General features: G+C 41.0%; 1 protein-coding gene across 2 annotated transcripts in view; it reads left to right on the forward strand.

Moving 5' to 3' along the window:
* Positions 1–21,918, forward strand: part of gria4b (glutamate receptor, ionotropic, AMPA 4b) — a 216,015-nt gene that overhangs the window by 168,099 nt on the left and 25,998 nt on the right. For both annotated transcript variants that reach the window (XM_034684264.1, XM_034684265.1), the window contains one exon: positions 7,969–8,342. In XM_034684264.1, the coding sequence (XP_034540155.1) occupies positions 7,969–8,342 (374 nt within the window). The remainder of the gene's footprint in view (positions 1–7,968; positions 8,343–21,918) is intronic.

Raw genomic sequence — 21,918 nt, forward strand, 5'->3', positions numbered from 1 at the left:
GATTGCCAAGAAAACCTCCAAACTTGACAGTGTGCCACGCCCACAATTTTAGTCTGAACAGAATTGCTTTTATCATTTTTACATTTTCACATTGAAATCTGTTTGTATTTTGATGCACTGCCTGATAGTCAGCATCGCCTGTTCTGGCCACTGCCTGATGCTTTTTGGAGAATTTGGCATTTGAAAGTCTTAAAAAAACATTTCTTTGGTTTATGCAGAGACCTTTGCTTTAATTTGAATGCAAAGTTATTTGGAGAAGTGTTTCGGCGGTTTGATGTTAGTGTTTGGAAGTTTGTTTTTACTGTCCTGGTCAATAGAATGTGAAATACATATTATTCACATTAAAAGCTGTATGTGCATTTGATGCCCCGCCTCAACACATGCCACGCCCACAATTTGGGTCAGAACAGCATTCCTTTAACACTAATTTAATCGTCAATATGTCGACTATAGAATGTGCCTTGTTTGGACTGAATCGGAAAAAAACTCTAGGAGGAGCTCTCAAAAGTATGCACCCTTATTTTAGGCATAATTTTTTTCTCGTCAAGGTGTCTACTATAGGTTGCCCTTGGTTTGGAATGGATCGGAGAAATGCCTTTGGAGAAGATAACGAAAGTATGCACCCTTATTTTGTGACCCCGTTTTTCATGTTCAAAGCTAGGTGGCGCTCTTCCTGTTGAGTTTGGGATATGGGTGCAAGAGGCTTTTATGTGCGTCCTGATACCATGAATATGTGTACAATTTTTCAAGCATGTAGCTCAAAAAACTCCATAGGGTGTTATTTTTACCTCTAGGGGGCGCTACAGAATTTATTTTTACAAGACCTATAATAACTTGCAATTTTCACCAGGCCCGATGAGTAACAACAAACCATAAGGGGGTGCCACATCCTCAGGTTTGAACCCACTGAGCCAACACCTTGGTCAGCTGTTGCTGTTTTTAAAATTTGTTTTATAATGAAGTTAACTTTATTTGACTTCATTCATTTTTCCCTCCCAGTCCTTGATTCTCACTCTTGCACTCTATGCACTTTGCATATTATATGTGTGAGGTTTGATATCACATTTTATGCAGTTCTCGTGTGTTATGTTGTTATTGTTTGAATTTGACATATTTTGCTTTTTATTTTGTTCTATGACATTTTTTAAAAAACAACAAAAAAAACCATGTAATTCTTGAAGTGAGTCAGAGGCAAACGGAATGGAATGAGTACGCATTGTAAAGACAATGATGTACTGTGATGTCACAAATGGCACTATATAAACCAGCAGCTTTTCCTCAGTCTGATCATTTTGAATCTGTTGTAGGTGAGATCCACACTCGTCCACACTCAACCAAACGATCAAAATGCCGAAACAATCGCAGAAAACCACCAAGGCTGCTAAACGCAAACCAAGACATCAGGAGGAACCCATCGATGTTTCAACACTTCATCTGGACTTAAAAAAACATGATGAAGTCTTGAATGCAGAGCGGGAAATCTCTCCCAAAAAGAAGAACAAGAGACCCATACTCACGCAAGAGTTGAAGAATGAAAAGGAGTTCACTGCACGAAATCCACAGGACCAAGGGGACCAAGAGGAGCCGTGTAATTCCACTGGTGATGAAACTCCTGTCCTAGACGCTGAGTTGATTGAGTCCATCAAGAGAATGCCAAAAAAGCTACTTCAAGAGGAGTATCTGGAGCTGATGAAGGACTATATCATCACCAAGGGGAGGCTGGAAGCTTTTGACGCTGATATCCAAGGCCAGCAAGTTATCGTCAACCTAACGGCTGAACGGGATACCCTCAAAAAGAAAATGAAAGAGATCAACATCCAGAAGGGAGAGGCCATCAAGAAGCAGGAGAAACTCTTGGAGGAGGTGGATGAGCTGAAACAGAAACTCAGCCCCCAGGAATGTCCTTCCCAAGAGAACCCGGTGCTGAAGAACACGCTCAAAAACATCCAGGAGGAGTTCAAAAACAAGCTCATCCAAGAGGTTCAGGGCACCCTTAGAGTCTCAAACCAAGAGTTCAGTGAGAGGTATCAAACAGAGGTCGCCACTTTCAGACATCAGGCTGAGATACTTAATAGTGAGCTGGAGAGGGAAGTCCAGGCAAATGCAGACAGGATTGTGGAAGACCAGCAATTCATCAAGAACTTACAAGTGGAACTGAACGCCCAGCATAGAGAAATGGCAGAAACCAACATCTCCCTGCAAAACACCCTGGACAAGGAGAAAGATCACATGAGAGAGATAGAGGAGTTGAGAATTCAGCTCAACTCTCACAAACAACTTCTGAAAGAACATGAGGAGCTGAAAGAGGAACAAAAAACCACCAAGAAGAAGTTTGACGCTGAGCTTCAGCTAGAAAAACAGAAATATATGCTTCTCCAAAAAGAACACAAGAGCCACAAGGCGATGGACGACCAACAAGACCAGATGAACCTGACAGCTGAGAAGGAAGACCTGATTAAGAGTATGAGTGAGAAGGAGGAAGAAGATAGAGAGATTACTGAAGCTGTCAAGGTCCAAGAGGAGGCTGAGGACTCAGAGGAGCAGATCCCCAAGCAGGAGTCATCTATCACTGAGGGACCAGCCATCCAACTCCAGGAGGGGCCTGAGGACTCAGAGATCACCAGTGCTGAGACTTCTGAATCAAGTGCAACAACCCTCACCCCCCAGGAAGAGCCCCAAGATTTGACTGGAGTCACTGAGATAGCGCCTCAAGTCAAACCTTCATCCTGGAAAAGGTTTCGACATTTTATTGGATTGAGGAAGCCAAAGTCCTGGAAGAAGAAGAAGAAGAAGAAAGAGCCTACAATAACTCCTCAGCCCCATCCCTCTGACCCCTAACTAACCTTCCTCCCCCATTTCCTCACCCCCATCTTCACCGTCTTCACCCTTTTCTGTCTTAGTGGGTTTCCCCCGGGTAACTCCGGTTTCCCCCACTAATCAAACAAATACAACAAACAATTAAATAAAAAACAACAACTAAACAAACAAATGTGGATTTTTAAAGTGTCTCTTTTATTACAGAGAAAAAGTATAAGTTTTTCCTAATTTACAAATGTGTGTCATGAGACTTCATACAGTCAAGTTAATTATTATACTGTTGTCAGATAGGTATGAATTTAAAATCCTTAACCTACATGAATAAAGCATAACACTACCATTAGGTCTTTTTTTTGTTAAGAGTAATTTCAGAACCAGGCTCTGAAGGTTGGTTCAAAAGTGTTTCAGTGTGTGGGGGAACAATTAACCACAATGTACATGCACATGTACATTATTCACATTAAAAGCTGTATGTGCATTTGATGCCCCGCCTCAACACATGCCACGCCCACAATTTTGGTCAGAACAGAATTCCTTTAACAATAATTTAATCGTCAATATGTCGACTATAGAATGTGCCTTGTTTGGACTGAATCGGAGAAAAACTCTAGGAGGAGCTCTCAAAAGTATGCACCCTTATTTAGGCGTCATTCTTCACATTCAAAGCTGTATGTGCGTTTGATGCCCCGCCTCAACACATGCCACGCCCACAATTTTTGTCTGATCAAAATTTGTTCTGATAATTTTTTCTCGTCAAGGTGTCTACTATAGGTTGCCCTTGGTTTGGAATGGATCGGAGAAATGCCTTTGGAGAAGATAACGAAAGTATACACCCTTATTTTGTGACCCCGTTTTTCATGTTCAAAGCTAGGTGGCACTCTTCCTGTTGAGTTTGGGATATGGGTGAAGGAGGCTTTTTTGTGCATCCTGATGCCATGAATATGGATACAATTTTTCAAGCATGTAGCTCAAAATAACCCCTATGGGGAGGGGTTTTTGAAAACTGTAGGGGGCGCTGGTGAGCACATTTTTTTGACTTTTTTTGCGAAACCCATAAAATGTCGCAATTTTTCCCAGGACTGATGAGTGTGTTGGATGAGGTGAGATTAAGTGAATTTTAAAGTCACAAAAATCAATTTTCCGTTGTTTTTTTTTATGCCCTGCCCCAAAGTCCGACACGCCCACAACTTTCGTCTAAACGAAATGCCTTTACTTTGTATTAATCCTCAATGGGCTTACTATAGAATGTGCCTAGTTTGGACTGAATCGGAGAAAAGCTCTAGGAGAAATTAGCAAAAGTATGCACCCTTGCACAGACCCATTTTGGCCCATTTTTTCATGTTCAAAGCTAGGTGGCGCTCTTCCTGTTGAGTTTTGAATATGGGTGCCACTGACTTTTTTGTGCGTCCTGATGCCATAAATATGTGTAAGGTTTTTCATGCATGTAGCTCAAAAAACTCGATGCGTAGGGTGTTATTTTTACCTCTAGGGGGCGCTACAGACATTTTTTTTACGAGACCTATAATAACTTGCAATTTTCACCAGGCCCGATGAGTGTGCAAAAATGCTCGCACTTTCATTAACGTTCAGGGGTCCAAAACTGCAATCTCCTATAATATGAAACCCTTAGCGTTACAATAGGGCCTTCCCCACCATCGGTGCTCGGGCCCTAATAATAACAATAAGTATAAAAATAGTAATAGTAATTAGTTTGATATATTAAAATTTTGAAGCAAATAAATAAATAGCTAAACATACTATAACTAAATACTTCATAATTATAATAATGATAATGATAACGGTAATTATAGCAATAAAGCTAACCATAAGATAGATATAGATATAGATAACCATAATTATTAGTATTATTTACACCATTACCATCAACATCACAGCTTCTTCCTTTCACCCTGAAGTCCCTCTGCTCCCTTTAAGTTCAGAGGGGGGGGGGTTGGTTGTTTGTTTTGTTTGTTTTTTCCCAGATTTGTCACCTCATCCCTGAGGGCGTCATCACACTCCACAGTGCACAGCCTGTCATACATTCATAAAAAGATGAAGACGTCCACATCCAGTAAATTTCCATGAAGAACGTGCATTAAAAACTTTCGGTCATACCGTATAAAGTTTATAACTTAATGTCATATAAAGTTTATGAGCTACCTCACAGTAAAGTAGTTTGTATTGAGCCCAACCTTCAGCTTTCAAATGAATGTGAACTCATGAGGCTTTACAGAATTATTTGCACCACATCAAAGTTACTGTAGATTATAAAGCCTGATGGAACATTAGATAGGGGCAGAGTGATGCAGAGCCATTTTTATGTCAAACACTGAAGGAACTTTTTCAACAAAGCTTGTAAAAATCAGATATTTGAACTGTACAGTAGTAATGATTCACTGCGAATGGTCGCCAACAAGTGCATAAGGGGCGTACTGGCATGCATTTCTTTCCATTTAAACTCTAAACCAGCAGTTACAGCCGAAAAAAGACAAGAGGAATTAATTGCTTTTCCAAATCAACAATGCATTATCTCCAAAGACAGTTTTGTTATCTCTGCCTGTCGTCTAACGGCGAGTTACTGCTGCTGTGAGCTCCATGTTTTAGTGATTTGTTCCGTACAGAGAAATAAGGTCCTCTGCCACAGCCGTTTTTCTACTGTAGCCCAGAATGGACAAAAGTTTTTGCAAGTTTCTTGACAACTGTAGATTCTCCCAGAGGATAAAAGAGGGCCCAAGGGGAACAGCTTCTAGTTGGCTGCAATCTGCAACTTCAACACTGGCTGGCACTTTATTGTATACATTTTTAGAAAGCCAGATTTTGAAAGTAACCATTAATAAAGTCAACTGTGCATTACATCAGGCCCCTAATGAAAGTTTTGGAAGGACCCAGAAAACAGCCCTCGTAGGCCACAGAAACCAGGATCTTTGCTGCTCTTCTTTGGAGCATTTCATCGATAGCTGTCGGATTGTGACAACCTCAACTGATATATCCAAAAATGAACGACAAAGATACAGAGTGAAATGGCGTTTTTCAACCAGAGGAACTTTACCCTGGACGTGCGTTTCGACCAGTGGACCCAGGGTCTAAATTTAGTTCAGGGGTAGATAATCTCCCCCCTGAAAAGCCCCTGCTAGGGGGGTAGTTCATTTTTCAAAGGTCCTGGTACTTTCGGGGGGCAGGGCCTGCAATGCTGAACGTGTCTGATTGGTAGATTAACCGCAGTGTTTTTATTCCGCCCCTCCGTCCACAATAACATCACACACATCTGTGATTCACTTGATTTCTCTTTCTTTCATTAGTTTTTATTAGCTCTATCTTTTTTGTATGCAGTACTTTTCAAAAGAAGAAGCTGTGATTCTCTTGATTTAGCAGCTTGTAACAGTAGTCTTCTCTCAGCCCACCGTGAATGCGTCTCTCCCGGTGTTATGGTTTTAAAAGTGACCCTGTAAACTGGAGACCTTCAGTTGAACGTGTCAGTGTTTGTGGAGTTTACACAGCTGTTGAAACACAGAGGGAGTTCCTGGGAATGCAAACTAGTTTAGTTTTATTAAGATTTCAAAATATCCTCCTCAGATATTTAATGATCGTCTAAAGACGTTTATGAGGGATGCATCCGGCTGAGAGTCTCCAGTTAACAGGGTTGCTGTTTAAACCAAAACACCGGCTGATCTCTGCCACGGCTTTTTGAGTTCAAAAGGATTTTAAAGCCGTGTTGAAACGTCTTTGCTACTCGCGCTTATCTCCTCTCACGTGTTGATTCAGTGAATCCATCTGTGATGAAATATAGCACCATCTAAAACAGCACCAGCTAAGTCTCTTCATGCCAACAGGCTAACTGTTGTGTTGCTCATAATGATACCTGCCTGTCCGTCTGCTTCTATGGTGTCATCTGTGATGAATGGCATTCATCTTTGTTTTACTGCCCTCTACTGGTCTGGTGGTGTAGTGCATTTACTTTTTATTTTCTCTATACGTCACTGGCCTGATTTTCACAATCTACCCTGGACTTCAGCCCGCGGTCAAAACCCAGACAACAATGGGGGCACAGGAACCTTTTAGTTCAGGGTAAAGTAGTTCTGGGGGCTAAAAGACCCCAGAACTCTTGATCTAAATGCACCTAAAGTTGCGAGGGTTGAGATAAGAAACAAGATTTGTGTCCAAGATGGCGCAGAGAGAAAGATCAACGTTAGAGTAAGGTCCTCACATGCACAGAAAAACTAGAATGTGTGTTAGAAAATGTATTCAGTGTTCTCATTCAGTGTCTCGTGTGTGTGATTGGGGGCATAGGCGAAGTGTCTGTGGTGCGTCTGAGGACACTGAAGCTGTCAGCACTTTCCCGTCCTCAGACCGTTCCTCTCTGCCCGGTCCTCCCTGAAAAAGCCACACTGCCACAAAAGCCCAGCCTCCCTTTAACCTGCCATGTCTTTGAGCACGCACTGAGCACCCGAGGCTGTCATCTTAGTGCTTTTTGCTGAGGATGAAAGAAGTTAAATCTCTTTCATTTTCTCTCCCTTGCTCCTGTTTTTTCTCCTCTTCTGCCTCCTTCAGCGTCAGACGGTGGTAATGAAACTTTGAATTCTTGCTGATATTAAGCCCTCTGCTCTGTCGCCAGACACACAAGGTCACAAGTGTTGCTAAGTCACTGACTGTAATCAGGTTTGTGGATTTTCAGTGAGCCAGTTTGCACTTTTCCGCATCTGCAGACCTCCGAGGTGGCTGTTGTATCCCATTCTTACCTTCCTGTCCTGTAAGCATATTCTCAGACACATTATTTTACCCTTCTTGCTGATTCTCCTGCAGTTTCAGCTAAGCCTCTGAGCTTCAGAGGGGGTGCAGAATGTCTTTTCTTTCTCTCTCTGTCTTGACTTGATCACGCTGAGATGAATTCATCAAGCGTATAAACTTGAGATTTGCTCAGTCGAGGGAGAACAACGAGCGGAGGAGGAAAAAGGAGTAATTGTTGTTGTTTTGTTTTCTGATGGCTGGCTGGCTATTGGCCTCCAGCATGTTGTATCAGTGACTAAGTGATGTTTGATTGTTGCACCGCCCTGCTCAGAGAGAGATGATCCATCATTTGTGTTTGTTTATCTGTCATCATTTGGATTCAGTGGTGTTCTCAGAAAGGCTAATCAAATTCCTTTTCATCCACAGAAAGCGGAAATCGCTGTGGCCCCTTTGACTATCACGTTGGTCCGGGAGGAAGTGATTGACTTCTCAAAGCCCTTCATGTCGTTGGGCATTTCCATTATGATCAAAAAGCCCCAGAAATCCAAACCAGGGGTGTTCTCCTTCCTGGACCCGTTGGCCTATGAGATCTGGATGTGCATCGTGTTCGCCTATATCGGCGTGAGCGTGGTGCTCTTCCTGGTCAGCCGCTTCAGCCCGTACGAATGGCACACCGAGGAGCCCGAAGAGGGCACCGACGGTCCGCCAAGCGACCAGCCCCCCAATGAGTTTGGTATCTTCAATTCCCTCTGGTTCTCCCTGGGCGCCTTCATGCAGCAGGGCTGTGACATCTCCCCAAGGTAAGATATGCTTGAAGCTCCGCTGTCAAAACTTTTAATCCCAAAAAGCAGAAAAGTTAAAGTATGTTTTTCTGCTGATAAACTGTGAGCTCATTAGTCCTCAGGCTGGGGACACATTACAACACTTTCAGGTCGATTAGAATCACACTGTGTCATCTCTCCTAATTGGATTGTGTCTCTGATGGTCTGACAAGTGCTTTAATGTCTCGCCTGTCAATCAGGTTTCAATGTTGTTCAGACATGTTTGATTGACACACATTAAAACGGGACAAGTCTGGACGACATCCTGTGACAGGCAGGAGTCATCATCAGTATGTTGTTCAGTCTCAATGTTGTGTTATAAATAACACTAAAAATGACAAGGTACTAATTGTTAAGCTAACCTACAGATTTAAAAACATCTACAATTAACCATTAGCATGAATGTGCATTTTTCTAAGTATTTGACCTCCCTGACAGTTTTGAAGTGAGTCCTCAGCCTGAGTCTGCCTCTTACGTGGAAGCTGCAGCCATAAACCATAAATACTGAAACAATCTCAGTTAACTGTTTACTGACTCTAAGGTAGATTGTTGTTTGCAGTAAACAAAAATCTGGAGATTATATTCGATAATTGAATAGAAGTATTTGCTTTTTGGGGGCGCTGGTGGCCTAGTGGTCTAAGCGCCCCACGTACAGAGGCTACAGTCCTCGTCGCAGGGGTCGCTGGTTCGATTCCCGGCAGGTCGACCATTTCCTGCATGTCTTCCCCCCTCTCTCTACTCCCCATATCTCCAGCTGTCCTATAAAATAAAGGAAAAAAGGGCAAAAAATATAACTTAAAAAAAATAAGTATTTGCTTTTCAGAACACTGATAAGAAAACCTCATGATTATTCATCATCAATCTAAGATCTGGAATCATGTCATTCTGTGATATCTTAACATTTTTTAGAGGCATTAAGACAAGACCAAAAATGATTCAAGAGTTTATTTCTGAATACTTGTTTGGTGTGACAAAAAGATTGATATCTATCCAACTTTCCGGAGTATACAGCCTTAGCTTAGTATAACGTCTCAAATTGGGGCCAACTGATGACACAGCAAAACAATGTCATCCTGACTTGTGTGAAACAATTATCAAAACATCAGAGACAAAAAAATGATTGTTTGATTATAAAAATTAAAGATCTAAACAGATTTAATTTCGTATATGTACATTTACAAATACAATGTCTTATCTATGAAAATCTTATCTTATAATTCTGCATCGTATCATTTTAAATGGCATAGTTCTGCATCGCATTACAACGTGTTGTATCCAAACGTCTCATTGTGCCTCGTATCGTATTGACTCAAATCATATCGTACCATTCTGAATGGTATTGTATCGTATAGTACCAAATTGTAGCGTGTCTTTCTGGATAGTATCACATCGTAACGTATCAATCTGCATTGTATCATATCATATTGTTCTGACTTGTGTTGCATCGTATCATATCTTCTCTTATCAAATCGTATCGTATCATTTTGAATGGTATTGTATCGTATCATACCAAATTGTAACGTATCGTTCTGCACTAATCTGCATCGTATTGTATCGAATCGCATCGCATCATTCTGCATCATATTGCATTGTACCGTGTTGTGTAGTTCTGCATAGTATCATAAAGTATCAAATCATATTGTAATGCATTGTATCGTAACGTAACGTATCGTAACGTAACGTATCGTAACGCAACGCAACGTATCGTATCAAATTATATCGTATCCTGACATATTGAGTCATATCGTAACTTATTGTATTGAATCTAATCGTACCGTATCTAATTATATTGAATTGTAATATATATAATCATATCATATTGCATCGTGTCGCAACGTATCATATCAAATTATATCTTATCGTAACATATCGAATCGTACCTTAACTTATCGTATCGAATAGTATCGTCACATTTTGAATTGCATCGTAACGTATTGCATTGTATCGTATCGTATTTTTAAACTATGAACCGGTTGACTGTAAAACTGAATTGCCCTTCTGGGACTAATAAAGTATTCTGAATCTGAATCTGTATCTTATCGTATTGTATCGTATCATATCGTATCGTATCGTATCATTCTGCATCGTATCGTATCATTCTGCATCGTATCGTATCGCATCGTATCATTCTGTATCATATCGTATCGGATCGTATCGTATCGTATCATTCTGCATCGTATCGTATCGTATCATTCGGCATCGTATCGTATCGTATCATTCTGTATCGGATCGTATCGTATCATTCTGTATCGTATCGGATCGTATCGTATCATTCTGCATCATATCCGATCGTATCATTCTGCATCATATCCGATCGTATCATTCTGCATCATATCCGATCGTATCATTCTGTATAGTATCGTATCGTATCATTCTGTATCGTATCGGATCGTATCGTATCATTCTGTATCGTATCGTATCGTATCATTCATAATCGTATCGTATCGTATCATTCTGCGTTGTATTGTATCGTATCGTATCATTCTGTATCGTATCGTATCTTATCATTCTGTATCGTATCGTATCGTATCATTCTGTATCGTATTGTATTGTATCGTATCATTCTGTATCGTATCGTATCATTCTGTATCGTAGCGTATCATTCTGTATCGTATCGTATCATTCTGTATCGGATCGGATCGTATCGTATCATTCTGTATCGGATCGGATCGTATCGTATCATTCTGCATCGTATCGTATCGTATCATTCTGTATCGTATCGGATCGTATCATTCTGTATCGTATCGTATCATTCATAATCGTATCGTATCATTCTGCATTGTATTGTATCGTATCGTATCATTCTGTATCGTATCGTATCTTATCATTCTGTATCGTATCGTATCGTATCATTCTGTATCGTATTGTATTGTATCGTATCATTCTGTATCGTATCGTATCATTCTGTATCGTAGCGTATCATTATGTATCGTATCGTATCATTCTGTATTGGATCGGATCGTATCGTATCATTCTGTATCGTATCGTATCGTATCGTATCATTCTGCATCGTATCGTATCGTATCATTCTGTATCGTATCGGATCGTATCATTCTGTATCGTATCGTATCGTATCATTCATAATCGTATCGTATCATTCTGCATTGTATTGTATCGTATCGTATCATTCTGTATCGTATCGTATCTTATCATTCTGTATCGTATCGTATCGTATCATTCTGTATCGTATTGTATCGTATCGTATCATACTGTATCGTATCGTATCATTCTGTATCGTAGCGTATCATTCTGTATCGTATCGTATCATTCTGTATCGTAGCGTATCATTCTGTATCGTATTGTATCGTATCGTATCATACTGTATCGTATCGTATCATTCTGTATCGTATTGTATCGTATCGTATCATTCTGTATCGTATCGTATCATTCTGTATCGTATCGTATTGTATCGTATCGTATCATACTGTATCGTATCGTATTGTATCGTATCGTATCATACTGTATCGTATCGTATTGTATCGTATCGTATCATACTGTATCGTATCGTATTGTATCGTATCGTATCATACTGTATCGTATTGTATCGTATCGTATCATACTGTATCGTATCGTATTGTATCGTATCGTATCATACTGTATCGTATCGTATTGTATCGTATCGTATCATACTGTATCGTATCGTATTGTATCGTATCGTATCATACTGTATCGTATCGTATTGTATCGTATCGTATCATACTGTATCGTATCGTATTGTATCGTATCGTATCATACTGTATCGTATCGTATTGTATCGTATCGTATCATACTGTATCGTTTCGTTTCGTATCGTATCGTATTGTATTGTGTTTTATCACATTGTATCCTATCATTCTTCATCGCCTCATATCTGATTGTATCGTATCGTTCTGTCACGTTTTGGTCTGTTCTCAGTCTTTTAGTGATTTTAGATTTTTCTTTGATCCATTCAGGTTTATTTCATTTCTTGTGCTTTCTGTGTCATGGGTTGATTTTCCCTGGAGTTAAATTTAAGTTATTCCCTGAGATTTTTTTTTTTTCATGTTCTCCTTCCTATTCATATATCCTTATGTCTGTGTTGTGTTTAGTGCTTCCTGTTTTATTTTGTAGAATAATCTCTGTGTGTTTAGTATAGTTTCACTTCCTGTGTTTTCCTTCCTTTTTGATTGTCTTCACCTGTGCCTGGTTGTTCTCACCTGCGAATCGTTACCCAGTGTGTGTATATAGTCTCTGTGTTTCCTCCCTTCTGTGTCGGTTCATTGTTACGTCGTCCATGCTCTTGTTTTTTCCATGGATTAGTTTAAAGTAAGTTTTAATTCCTTTCTTGTGGTTATTAAAACCTGATATCCCCATGGTATCATATAGCATTGTATCATATCGTAATCATGTCATAATCAATCATGTCATATTGTATCTCGAGTCACCTGGAGATTCCCATCCCTTGTTTTAAGGCACGATGAAACTACTTTTATGACTCCACAGAAACTTTAAAAACTCCTACTCAGGATTTCAAAGCTCACTCTTTAGTATGTATGTGGTTTCTGTCTATGCAAAAACTGAAATAAAAACACAAGGGACAAATATTGTGCACATAGATACGATGATATCAATCTTTCCCTCTTACACCAACTAAGCTTAGCTAACTGAATATTTGTTTTGTTTAGGTTTAAGTATGTTTGTTCATGAAACGATTGCATATGAGGAATGATGTGCATGAAGATTGTAGTTCGATAGCGTATTATAGAGGTGATGTGTTTCTCTGTATTGCTGTTTGTGTTATTTGCATCTGCTGCTCATACTGTTTGCACACATGCACATTCAACACTGTGTGTGTTTATTAGAGAGAGGGAAAGAGAGTGCTTCTCTCAGCTAGTATCGATTTCTTCTCTCTCTCTCTTCAGCCATATTGTTCTTTCTGTCTGACTTGCATACACAATGTTGTCTGCTTGTTAGAGAAGCAGTTTGTCTCTGTGTCTCTCACCTGCCTCATGTCTGTGTGTATTTGAGCTCTGGTTACAGTAGCGACCATGATTCTGTCTGAACGCGTGTGATTCATTGAGAACACACCGTCCATGCTGTCTTTCACCGTGTTCGTTTCTTCTCTCCCCTTTGGCCAAATTTCTGAGATCCAATACCCAGAATCCCTTGGGCTTCAGACCTGCAGGCTGGAGTCCAGTAAGCTTTGTGTTCTTTGGTGAAAGGGTGGAGAAATTGGGGCTCGTTCTCATGTTCCTTTGTAGCTTTCCAGGGCTGGTCGTCTTTGTTTCTTAATCAAAGCTCAGCTTCATGTCCGTCCTCACACTCTGGCATTCTCTCTGCTGACATCCATAACATAAAGACTGGAGAAGCCTATAAGTCATAATGGCTTCTCATATCTTTTAAAGCCTTTCTCAGCCCTCTGAATGGCTTTGTCCAGCTTAAAGTTTCACTTTGTTTGGGTTATTTTAAGATGCTGCTAGAACAGCTCCTATAGTTATTTAAAGTCTTTCATACAGTACTTTTTATCTGCTCTAAGCCCTTATGAATGTTGAACTGTGATAGAGTTGGTTAAGATTTTAGGAGATGAAAGGAGGACCAAACCCGCCTGTATCTTTCAGCCTCCCCCCAGCAGAGGAAGCAGAGACACACACAAGATGGAGGATCCCGAGGTACAATTATAGCCCAGCCTCACGTAAGCAACCTATAGAAGAGACTATAGAGCGCCTGTTCCTGCTCATTTAAGGAGTACTCTCGCTTTGTTCACAGTCACCATCATAATAACCACCCCTGCCCACCACATCTCCGCCTGTGTACTGCAGATAAGGACTTAAGAACCATGCAACAATGTCGGTATCCGAAAGAAAAGTCCACATTTCAGCCCTCTCTGTCTGCGGCTGTGGTTCCACCTGTCACTGCTAATCCCACCGGCCTCTCCCGATCCATCAGCACGCGGCCCCGGAGCTCAGAGGCTCTTCTGCTGCAGTTTAGCCTGACAGGACAGCATGCAAATCCCCGAACACAGGGGAGATTAGAAGGAGGGGAGGGAGAGAGGAGGGCAGAGGTGAACGGGGCTGATTTAGGGCCAGAGGCCAACGGTGATCGCTCATGTGTTACAGTCCCGAGCCGATCGGACAGTCCAAAATCAATTTGAGTCCACAACAGTCTCTAGAATTTTCGGGAGACAGCTCGCCCTGAGGAAGGATTACAAAATAAGTTTCAGTTGTTAAAAAATGTCCTGCTCTTGCTGCATGAAACACTGAACAGTAGCTTCATATAAGCAGGTAATGGTTGAGCCGTCAGTATGGTTTGTGACCGACTGGAGGTCACATAATATCACATTAGACAGTCACCCACCACTCCAGGGAGGTACCATCCTCTTCAGATCCACTTTAAAGAAGATTCTGACATTTGTCGTTGAATAGAAACCATGTGCGAACAGTCATGAGTAGAGATCCTCTTACTGACTTGTTACAAAGTCAATCAACCAATCTTTATTTATGTAGCACAACAAACGTTATCCTCAGACTCTTTCCAAACAGACTTCCTTTAACAGGCAGAAACCTCCAGCAGGACCAGACTCATGTTAGACACACATCTGCTGAGACCGTGTTGGAGAGAGGGATAGAGGGAGATGAAGAGAGAGAGAGATGATAGTGGTGAGACGGATAGTAGTAGTTGTAGCAGCTGGAGTCTGGGATGTCCACAGCAGCAGAGATCCAGAGGAACCTAGGAGACAAGGGAGCTCAGGGACTCCAGAAAGGTCTTTGGTTAGTAACTTTAATGGGACAGTGAGATTTAAAGTAGAGAGGGTGTCTGCCTCCCGGACCATGACTGGTAGATGATTCCAAAGGAGAGGGGCCTGATAACTGAAGGTTCTACCTCCCATACTACTTTTAGAGACTTTAGGTCCGACCAGCAGGCCTGCATGTTGGGAGCGTAGTGTTCTAGAGGGGTAATAGGGCACTATGAGCTCTTTAAGATATGAAGGTGTCTGATCATTAAGAGCAGGTCAGAACAGCAAACTATAAGGAAATATTGCTGTAACCCTTTAACTGGTTCTGTTCATGCTTGTGTCTACACTAAACAGTAACTGTTTTAGATTTGATATGCTGTCATTTAGGGAAGTAAAAACGTTGTAATTTAAAGGACCGAGAAAATTCACTGCTCAACAGCTCAAAATTGTTTGTTAATTTTTTTCATTGGCTTCATGAGCGCAGACATCGGCCAATGCCGATTATTTCAAGATGTCATTAATCAAGTCAATTAATCAGCTTACTTATTAATCAATGTATCTCTAATAATATCATACAGTATATGAAGAAATATATAAAAACATCATCTGAAATTAACCAGCTTTCATTCCTGTAATGTTATGTGTAGGATAATAAGCACATATGTTAGAAGTGTTTGAATAAATGTTGACTCTGCTATGTTTTCTTAGGCACCTTGCTAAGAACCAACTGAAGAAAAACTACCTGGTGAATGAGGATTAAAGTATTTGTAGATTCTTATGTAAATCCTGGTTTCAGTGTTTCATGCCTCATTGAGTCAAACTCTCAAACCTCAAATCTCTAAAGTGCTCATTACAACCAAATAGTTATCATCATTTTAAAAATGTGCTTTAATGGATTTTTTAACTGAAAGATGGACGTCATAGTTTTATCGTTGCATATCAGTTCATTATCTTATGTCATGTCGCTCCGGCTCCCTAATCTCCCAATTTTTCTTTTTTACTCATTTAATCCAGCTTTCTTTCTCTAGCTGTTCCTCTTCCTCTCTATTTATAACTTCTAGTCATTTTGTGACGGATCCAACAGGAAAGGCAGAGGTGAAAATAGCATAGACCGCACTCCTCCCCCCCTCTCTCGTTCTGTTAATAAGGGTTAATACCCCTTTCTGCTCCCTTAAGGCTGCCCGCAATAATTAATTCAGTGATTAATATCCTGATCTCCGATGGCGATGTCTCGGTGGGAAGTGGAGATGAGGGGAGCTTAAATGATATGGTGACATGATAGTGTCTTCACTGACTTTAAATCCCTGATGACTGCAGCTTCAGTTCTTCTGTGTTTTCCTCCTGAGACTGCAGGATGTCACATCCCTGCATCAGTAAATATCAATATAAATATCCCAGCAGCCGTCTGGAGGTTTAATCGGTCACGGCTGTTGCAGGTGTTGTCAGTCATTTCCATCTCATTGCCTCAGATGGATTATCTTTGTCTCCTCTGCTGAGTCATGGTCGCCACATTGCAGGCGAGCTAATGAGAGCGCTGTGATTGGCTTGATTAGTCCTGATTAGCCCGGAGAGCGTGAACACTGATGGCAAATTTCCTGACGGCTGCAGAGGAAGCGTGGCTTTTAATTTGAGCCGTGGATTTGGGCCAACAAAAGCTGCGTTTGAAAAGGAGAAATGACTTTCAAGTGGTCTCTATCTAAAAGATTCCCATTATTCTATTAATTCATTCAATGCCAATTAGCTTTTGTTATCCAGCTGACACACGGCACTACTGCCGCACTGCTTATTGCTTATGTCAGCAGGCCTTGTCCTTCGTCACACTCGGCTGATTCGTCGCACTATTCCTGCAAATTACGGGTGTTGCTGGAAGCTCTGATTGCCTCTGTATGTACAGTGTTGCTCCAGCTTCAAAGTCAAGAGCCAATTTACCGTTTCCTGCTTTGATATTGCTGTAGCAATTGCTGACTGCGTAGCTTTCATCCAAAACAAACATCTCCTGCAGCCTTTGAAATTCTTGTTTGTGTTTCTCAGCTCGGCCTGTCTTCTTCGCTCGTGACCTCTTAATGCGAGATGTGCATCTGTATTTTGTGTAGCCAGACTACAGATTGTTTTATTCCAGCACTTTGTCGAGGCCCTGAGGGGTAAAAACTTAACCGTGTTTCACAAGACAAGATCAAAAATAAAGGTTGTGTTCAGCAGCAAATTACTGAGTTCCTGCCCCGTCTTTCATCATTTTGTTTTATCTCTCAGCTCATTGTGAGGATGCTCACTTCAGATTTATGTTCAGTTTGAACTGAGAACCACATCAATGAGGTAAAAAGAGGCACGCTGTATTTTAATGTAATAAAATGCGAGTGATGCGGGTAAATCAAGCTGCACTGATTCTAACCTGACATGCGTCCTTCTCTTAATCAGCTGGATAACAACTCCTCTCTGTTTAAGCTGCATGATTTAAGATGCAACACAATCCCATACTAGTGCTGTGCTCAACTCCCAGCCCCTCCACCCCTGCAGCATCCGCCTGCAGGTTCCAGCTGGAGGTTCAAGATGTGATAAAGATTCTGCATGTAAGATGAATCTAAGAAGAGTGATGAAGTCGCAGTCGATAATCATTTGAAGATGCAATAATAAACAGTTTAAGACAATACAAAAGGAGCTGTCAGACCCAAATACCATCAGACTTAGTCCTCCAATCTCAGAGGACGAGTTGTAGTTTTTAATCATCTGCATTTAACTGCATTATAGTATGTTTACAGTTATTTAAAATGTTTCAGTGCTGTAGTACTTCAGCACAGGACTCTTATTTGAGTCCTGATTTTCAGAACCCATAACTTGACTTAAGACTGCCTTATACTTCTGTGTTGACCCTATGCAGCAGTGGCCAAGCAATCATGAGCTCTACATACACTTGAGGTCAAAATTATTAGCCCCCCCGGAATTCTGGAACATTTTCCTTAAATTCTGCCCAATGTTTGAATCATTGATAAAACTTGATATAAGCAAACATTCACCAGTGTTCTTTAGTAGCTTTGGTACATTTTGGAATTTAAAATACATTTTTAGGATAACTTTAGATCAAATATAGTGAAAAATGGGGTGGTCAAAATTATTAGCCCCCCTGTGAATTTTTACTTTTAAAACACACCTGAGCAGTCAGTTTGTTTCCTGTAGGTCTGTTGGCTTCCTAACAACACCTGAGCATTCAAACAGCATTGAGATTTACTTAAGGGACTCCAAACAGGGCACTTGAACACATTATTGAGAGAGACTACTCTTACTAACCATGCCAAAGACAATGGAAATCAGTCAAATTGAGGTTTGCCCGAGAACATTTGAAAGGTAAAGATGAGTTTTGGAAGTCCATCTTTTGGTCTGATGGAACTTTTTGGGCATATGGATGTTGTTCATGTTTGGCCAAGAAAGGTCCTTCAACCCTTAGAACACGGTCCTCAGAATTAAACATGGTGGAGGGAGCATCGTACTGTGGGGCTGTTTTGCAGCCTCAGGCACAGGAAATCTTGTTCTGGTGAATGGCATCATGGAATAAGAAAGTTATGTTGATATTTTGTGGGATAATATGAAGAACTCTGCTCTTAGTCTAGGCTTTTGTCGGCGCTGGGTCTTCCAGCAAGACAATGATCCAAAGCATACGTCAAAATTGGTCCAACAGCTCTTAAAGGACACCAAAACCAAGGTCCTGGAGTGGCCTGTACAGAGCCCAGATCTAAATCCTGTGAAGAATCTGTGGCGGGTGCTCAAAGTGAATGTCCATGCTCAGAAACCATGTACTTTGGACCAGCTGGAACAATTTGCATTGCAAAAATGCGCCAAAATCCCTCCAGAGACATGTGCCAACCTTATAAAGAACTATTTGAAGAGGTTGTTGTAAAGTGTGGCTCAGAAAGGGTGCACTATTGACTACTTAGGGCGAGGGGGCTAATAATTTTGGACATGCCATTTTTACCTTTTCTTGTTTCAATTCATTGCATCAATAAAATATCCAAGTCAAACATAGTGAACATTTGTCTTTGTTATTTTGGAAACACATAAACTATAAACACTTGTTGTTAATGGTCATTTTCATGGAGAAATTAAGGGTTTTATCTGATTTCACAAGGGGGGGTAATCATTTTGACCTCAAGTGTACTTCTGCGTCGATGTGTCCGTGTCGCGGACAAGCTTGAGGGCAGTGTGGTCTCTCTGATAGCCGGCCGCCTGCTTCCGGCCCCGCTACGATCTCTGTTTACTTTCCCTCAGAGATTCAGAGCGTGTTCTGTTAATCTACAGCTGATACATGTTGCTGTTTATCCTACAGACATGATTACATGAAGAACAGAGAGGAGGAGATGAAATATACTGCTGATGTGCGTTGATCCCAGAACCAATCACAGGGCTTGCAGTCCATGTCAATTTGACGTGAAGTTACATTTTGGAGGGGCTGCACTTCAGCTACGTGCGTAGGCCCCTGCGTAAGTACGGGAACTACACAGAGGCCTACGGCTTAAGCTACGCCATCAATTTGATGCAGAAGTATAAATCAGGCTTTAGACTGATGACTCAGACTTGGGCTCAGACAAAGCGGCAACCTCCGGTTTCAAAATATGAAGCCTATACGGAAGTGGGATAAACTGCAGTTCATCGAGCGTCCACTTGAGGCTGGCTGCAGAAACAACAGAAAGCACATACACACCCATTCAAAAAGACAGTCTTTACAGCAGAAATGAACATGTTTACAGCCTGGTTAAAAAAACAGCTTGGCTCTATGTAGCTAATTTCTCTATCGGGGGTGAATTTTTTTCTAAAGTGACATTCAGAAGATATTAAGATTACAAGTTTTTGCCCAAATAAGGATATGGCTGACTTGACTGACAGGCAGGAACACATAGCTATTGGCTAGGAGGCTCAAACCCCGCCTCTTTATGTCACACTAAGTTTGGTTGAGTTCTGCATTACCAATATGGCTCCCACCTACGATTGGCTTCAAAACAGTTCTCAGGAACAGATGGGTGACGTCTCGGAGACTCCGTCCATTATTTATACAGTCTATGGCTCAGACTCAAATATTGACTGGACTCTGACGATGAGGAGGACTCAGACTTGATGTTGACTGTTTTATTTCTTTTGATATCTTTTCGTGTTTTATTCTGTTTCACGTGTTTTCACCTGCATGCTCTTTGAAAATTATAGAAGTAAAAAAATAAGTATAGAGTCAGCACCAACGTTTTATAACAAGAGTCTTTTGATGAAAATAGGTCTACATTTTAAGAATAAAATAAAGACAAATAAATGTTCGGGATTCTATATTGGTAAAGTGTCCGTGATGTTTCTGCTCTATAGAAAGATAAATCAGAAGTGAATATTTTTACTCTTTAAAATGTTAATAAAGATCAGAGAGAGAACTTTCTTCAGGATTAGCCGGCATCATATGGAGTTAATAGAGAGACGTTATCTCAGGCACAACGCTGTCCAACATGAAAGAGCCTGGATTATCTCTGATTATATATCACCACTTTGAGCTGCTGTTTGGGTCGAAGATAGACATCAGAAAGAGAGCTCACGAAAGCTTTGAGGAAGTACATTTTCAAATGATGGTCTGAGGGTTTTATTCCCTTTAAGTCCTGGACCTTTATTTCAAACAGCCTCAGAGAGCCTTAGTATTATGGTGCCTTCTTATAATGTACCTCTATTTTCATGTAGTCTTGATGAATGTTATAATAATCACTCAAACCTGACAAAAAAAAATGCAGTTCCTCAAATGGCCACTAGAGCGTGCTCCAAGATGAGTCAATTCTGTTAAGGTAGCTATTTCTACAAACAGTGACAGATTATATTTCAGACGTATTGGCTGATTTGTGATTTCCTCATTAATGAAAACTCATCAGGGTTTCTGTAAATCAAGTTAAGGCTCAAAGTGAGGCCTCTCTGGGTGCGACTGTTCTGACTGATAGCAGGTTGCTGCTAGCTGTCTGGTAGATGTCACAACTAATTCAAGTCTCTGAACTTCTCCTCTCGGGCTGCCCTCTTCTTGTGGTCTCGTCTGGCTCTTTAAAAAACAAGCTGGAGACGTCCCCCGTGCCGGTCTTCAGGCTTCACGATGATAGGAGAGGAATGATTGGGTGCTTAAATCCCATTTCAGCTCTGCTTTTAAAATGAACAAATCAGCAGTGGACTGAAGTGAAAATGAATGTGAATAATGTGTGAAATAAATCAGTTTGTCTGTGCCTCAGTATTATCTGCCTGTTGAACTGATATCATTAGCTCCACTCAGCCCTCACCCTCGATTTTCACCTGACAGGTCGTCCTCACCCGGCTGATATTTGAATACAGGCTTTATTAGAGAGTATTACATCGATATAAGTTCCTATAATAGGTCTGCAGCTGCGGTGAGAAGAGAGGCTGAGGGCAGAAAGAGGAAGAGGGAGGCTCTTGAGTGACAGTTTTTCTGCTATGAATAAGTGAAAAAGTGTGGTCTCGCCCCAGGTATCACCCTGGGAGCAGACCAATACCTACTCATTTATTTAGGTGCTGCTCAAGGTCAGAGCTCTCCCTCCATCTCAGCTTCTCTAAAGTCCTTCACTTCTTTACCTCCTCCACTTTATGTTCCTGTGTTTTCTTCTTTGCCCTCATTTCTCTCCTAACCAAACATTCACTTAAATCCTGCGGAAAACACACACACACACACACACACACACACACACACACACACACACACACACTGCACCAAATCAACCCTGACAGCAGCAGCGTCATTTTTTCGTACACATCAAAGGAAATATAAGAAAGAAGAGGGAAGCATGAGCGCATTTAAGTTGGCTTCTTCCCATCACAGAGTGGCATGAGGTTTTCTTCAGACCGGTCACCGAC

The sequence above is a fragment of the Notolabrus celidotus genome, chromosome 5 (assembly GCF_009762535.1).
Source record: "Notolabrus celidotus isolate fNotCel1 chromosome 5, fNotCel1.pri, whole genome shotgun sequence".
In the NCBI taxonomy this organism is placed as follows: domain Eukaryota; kingdom Metazoa; phylum Chordata; class Actinopteri; order Labriformes; family Labridae; genus Notolabrus; species Notolabrus celidotus.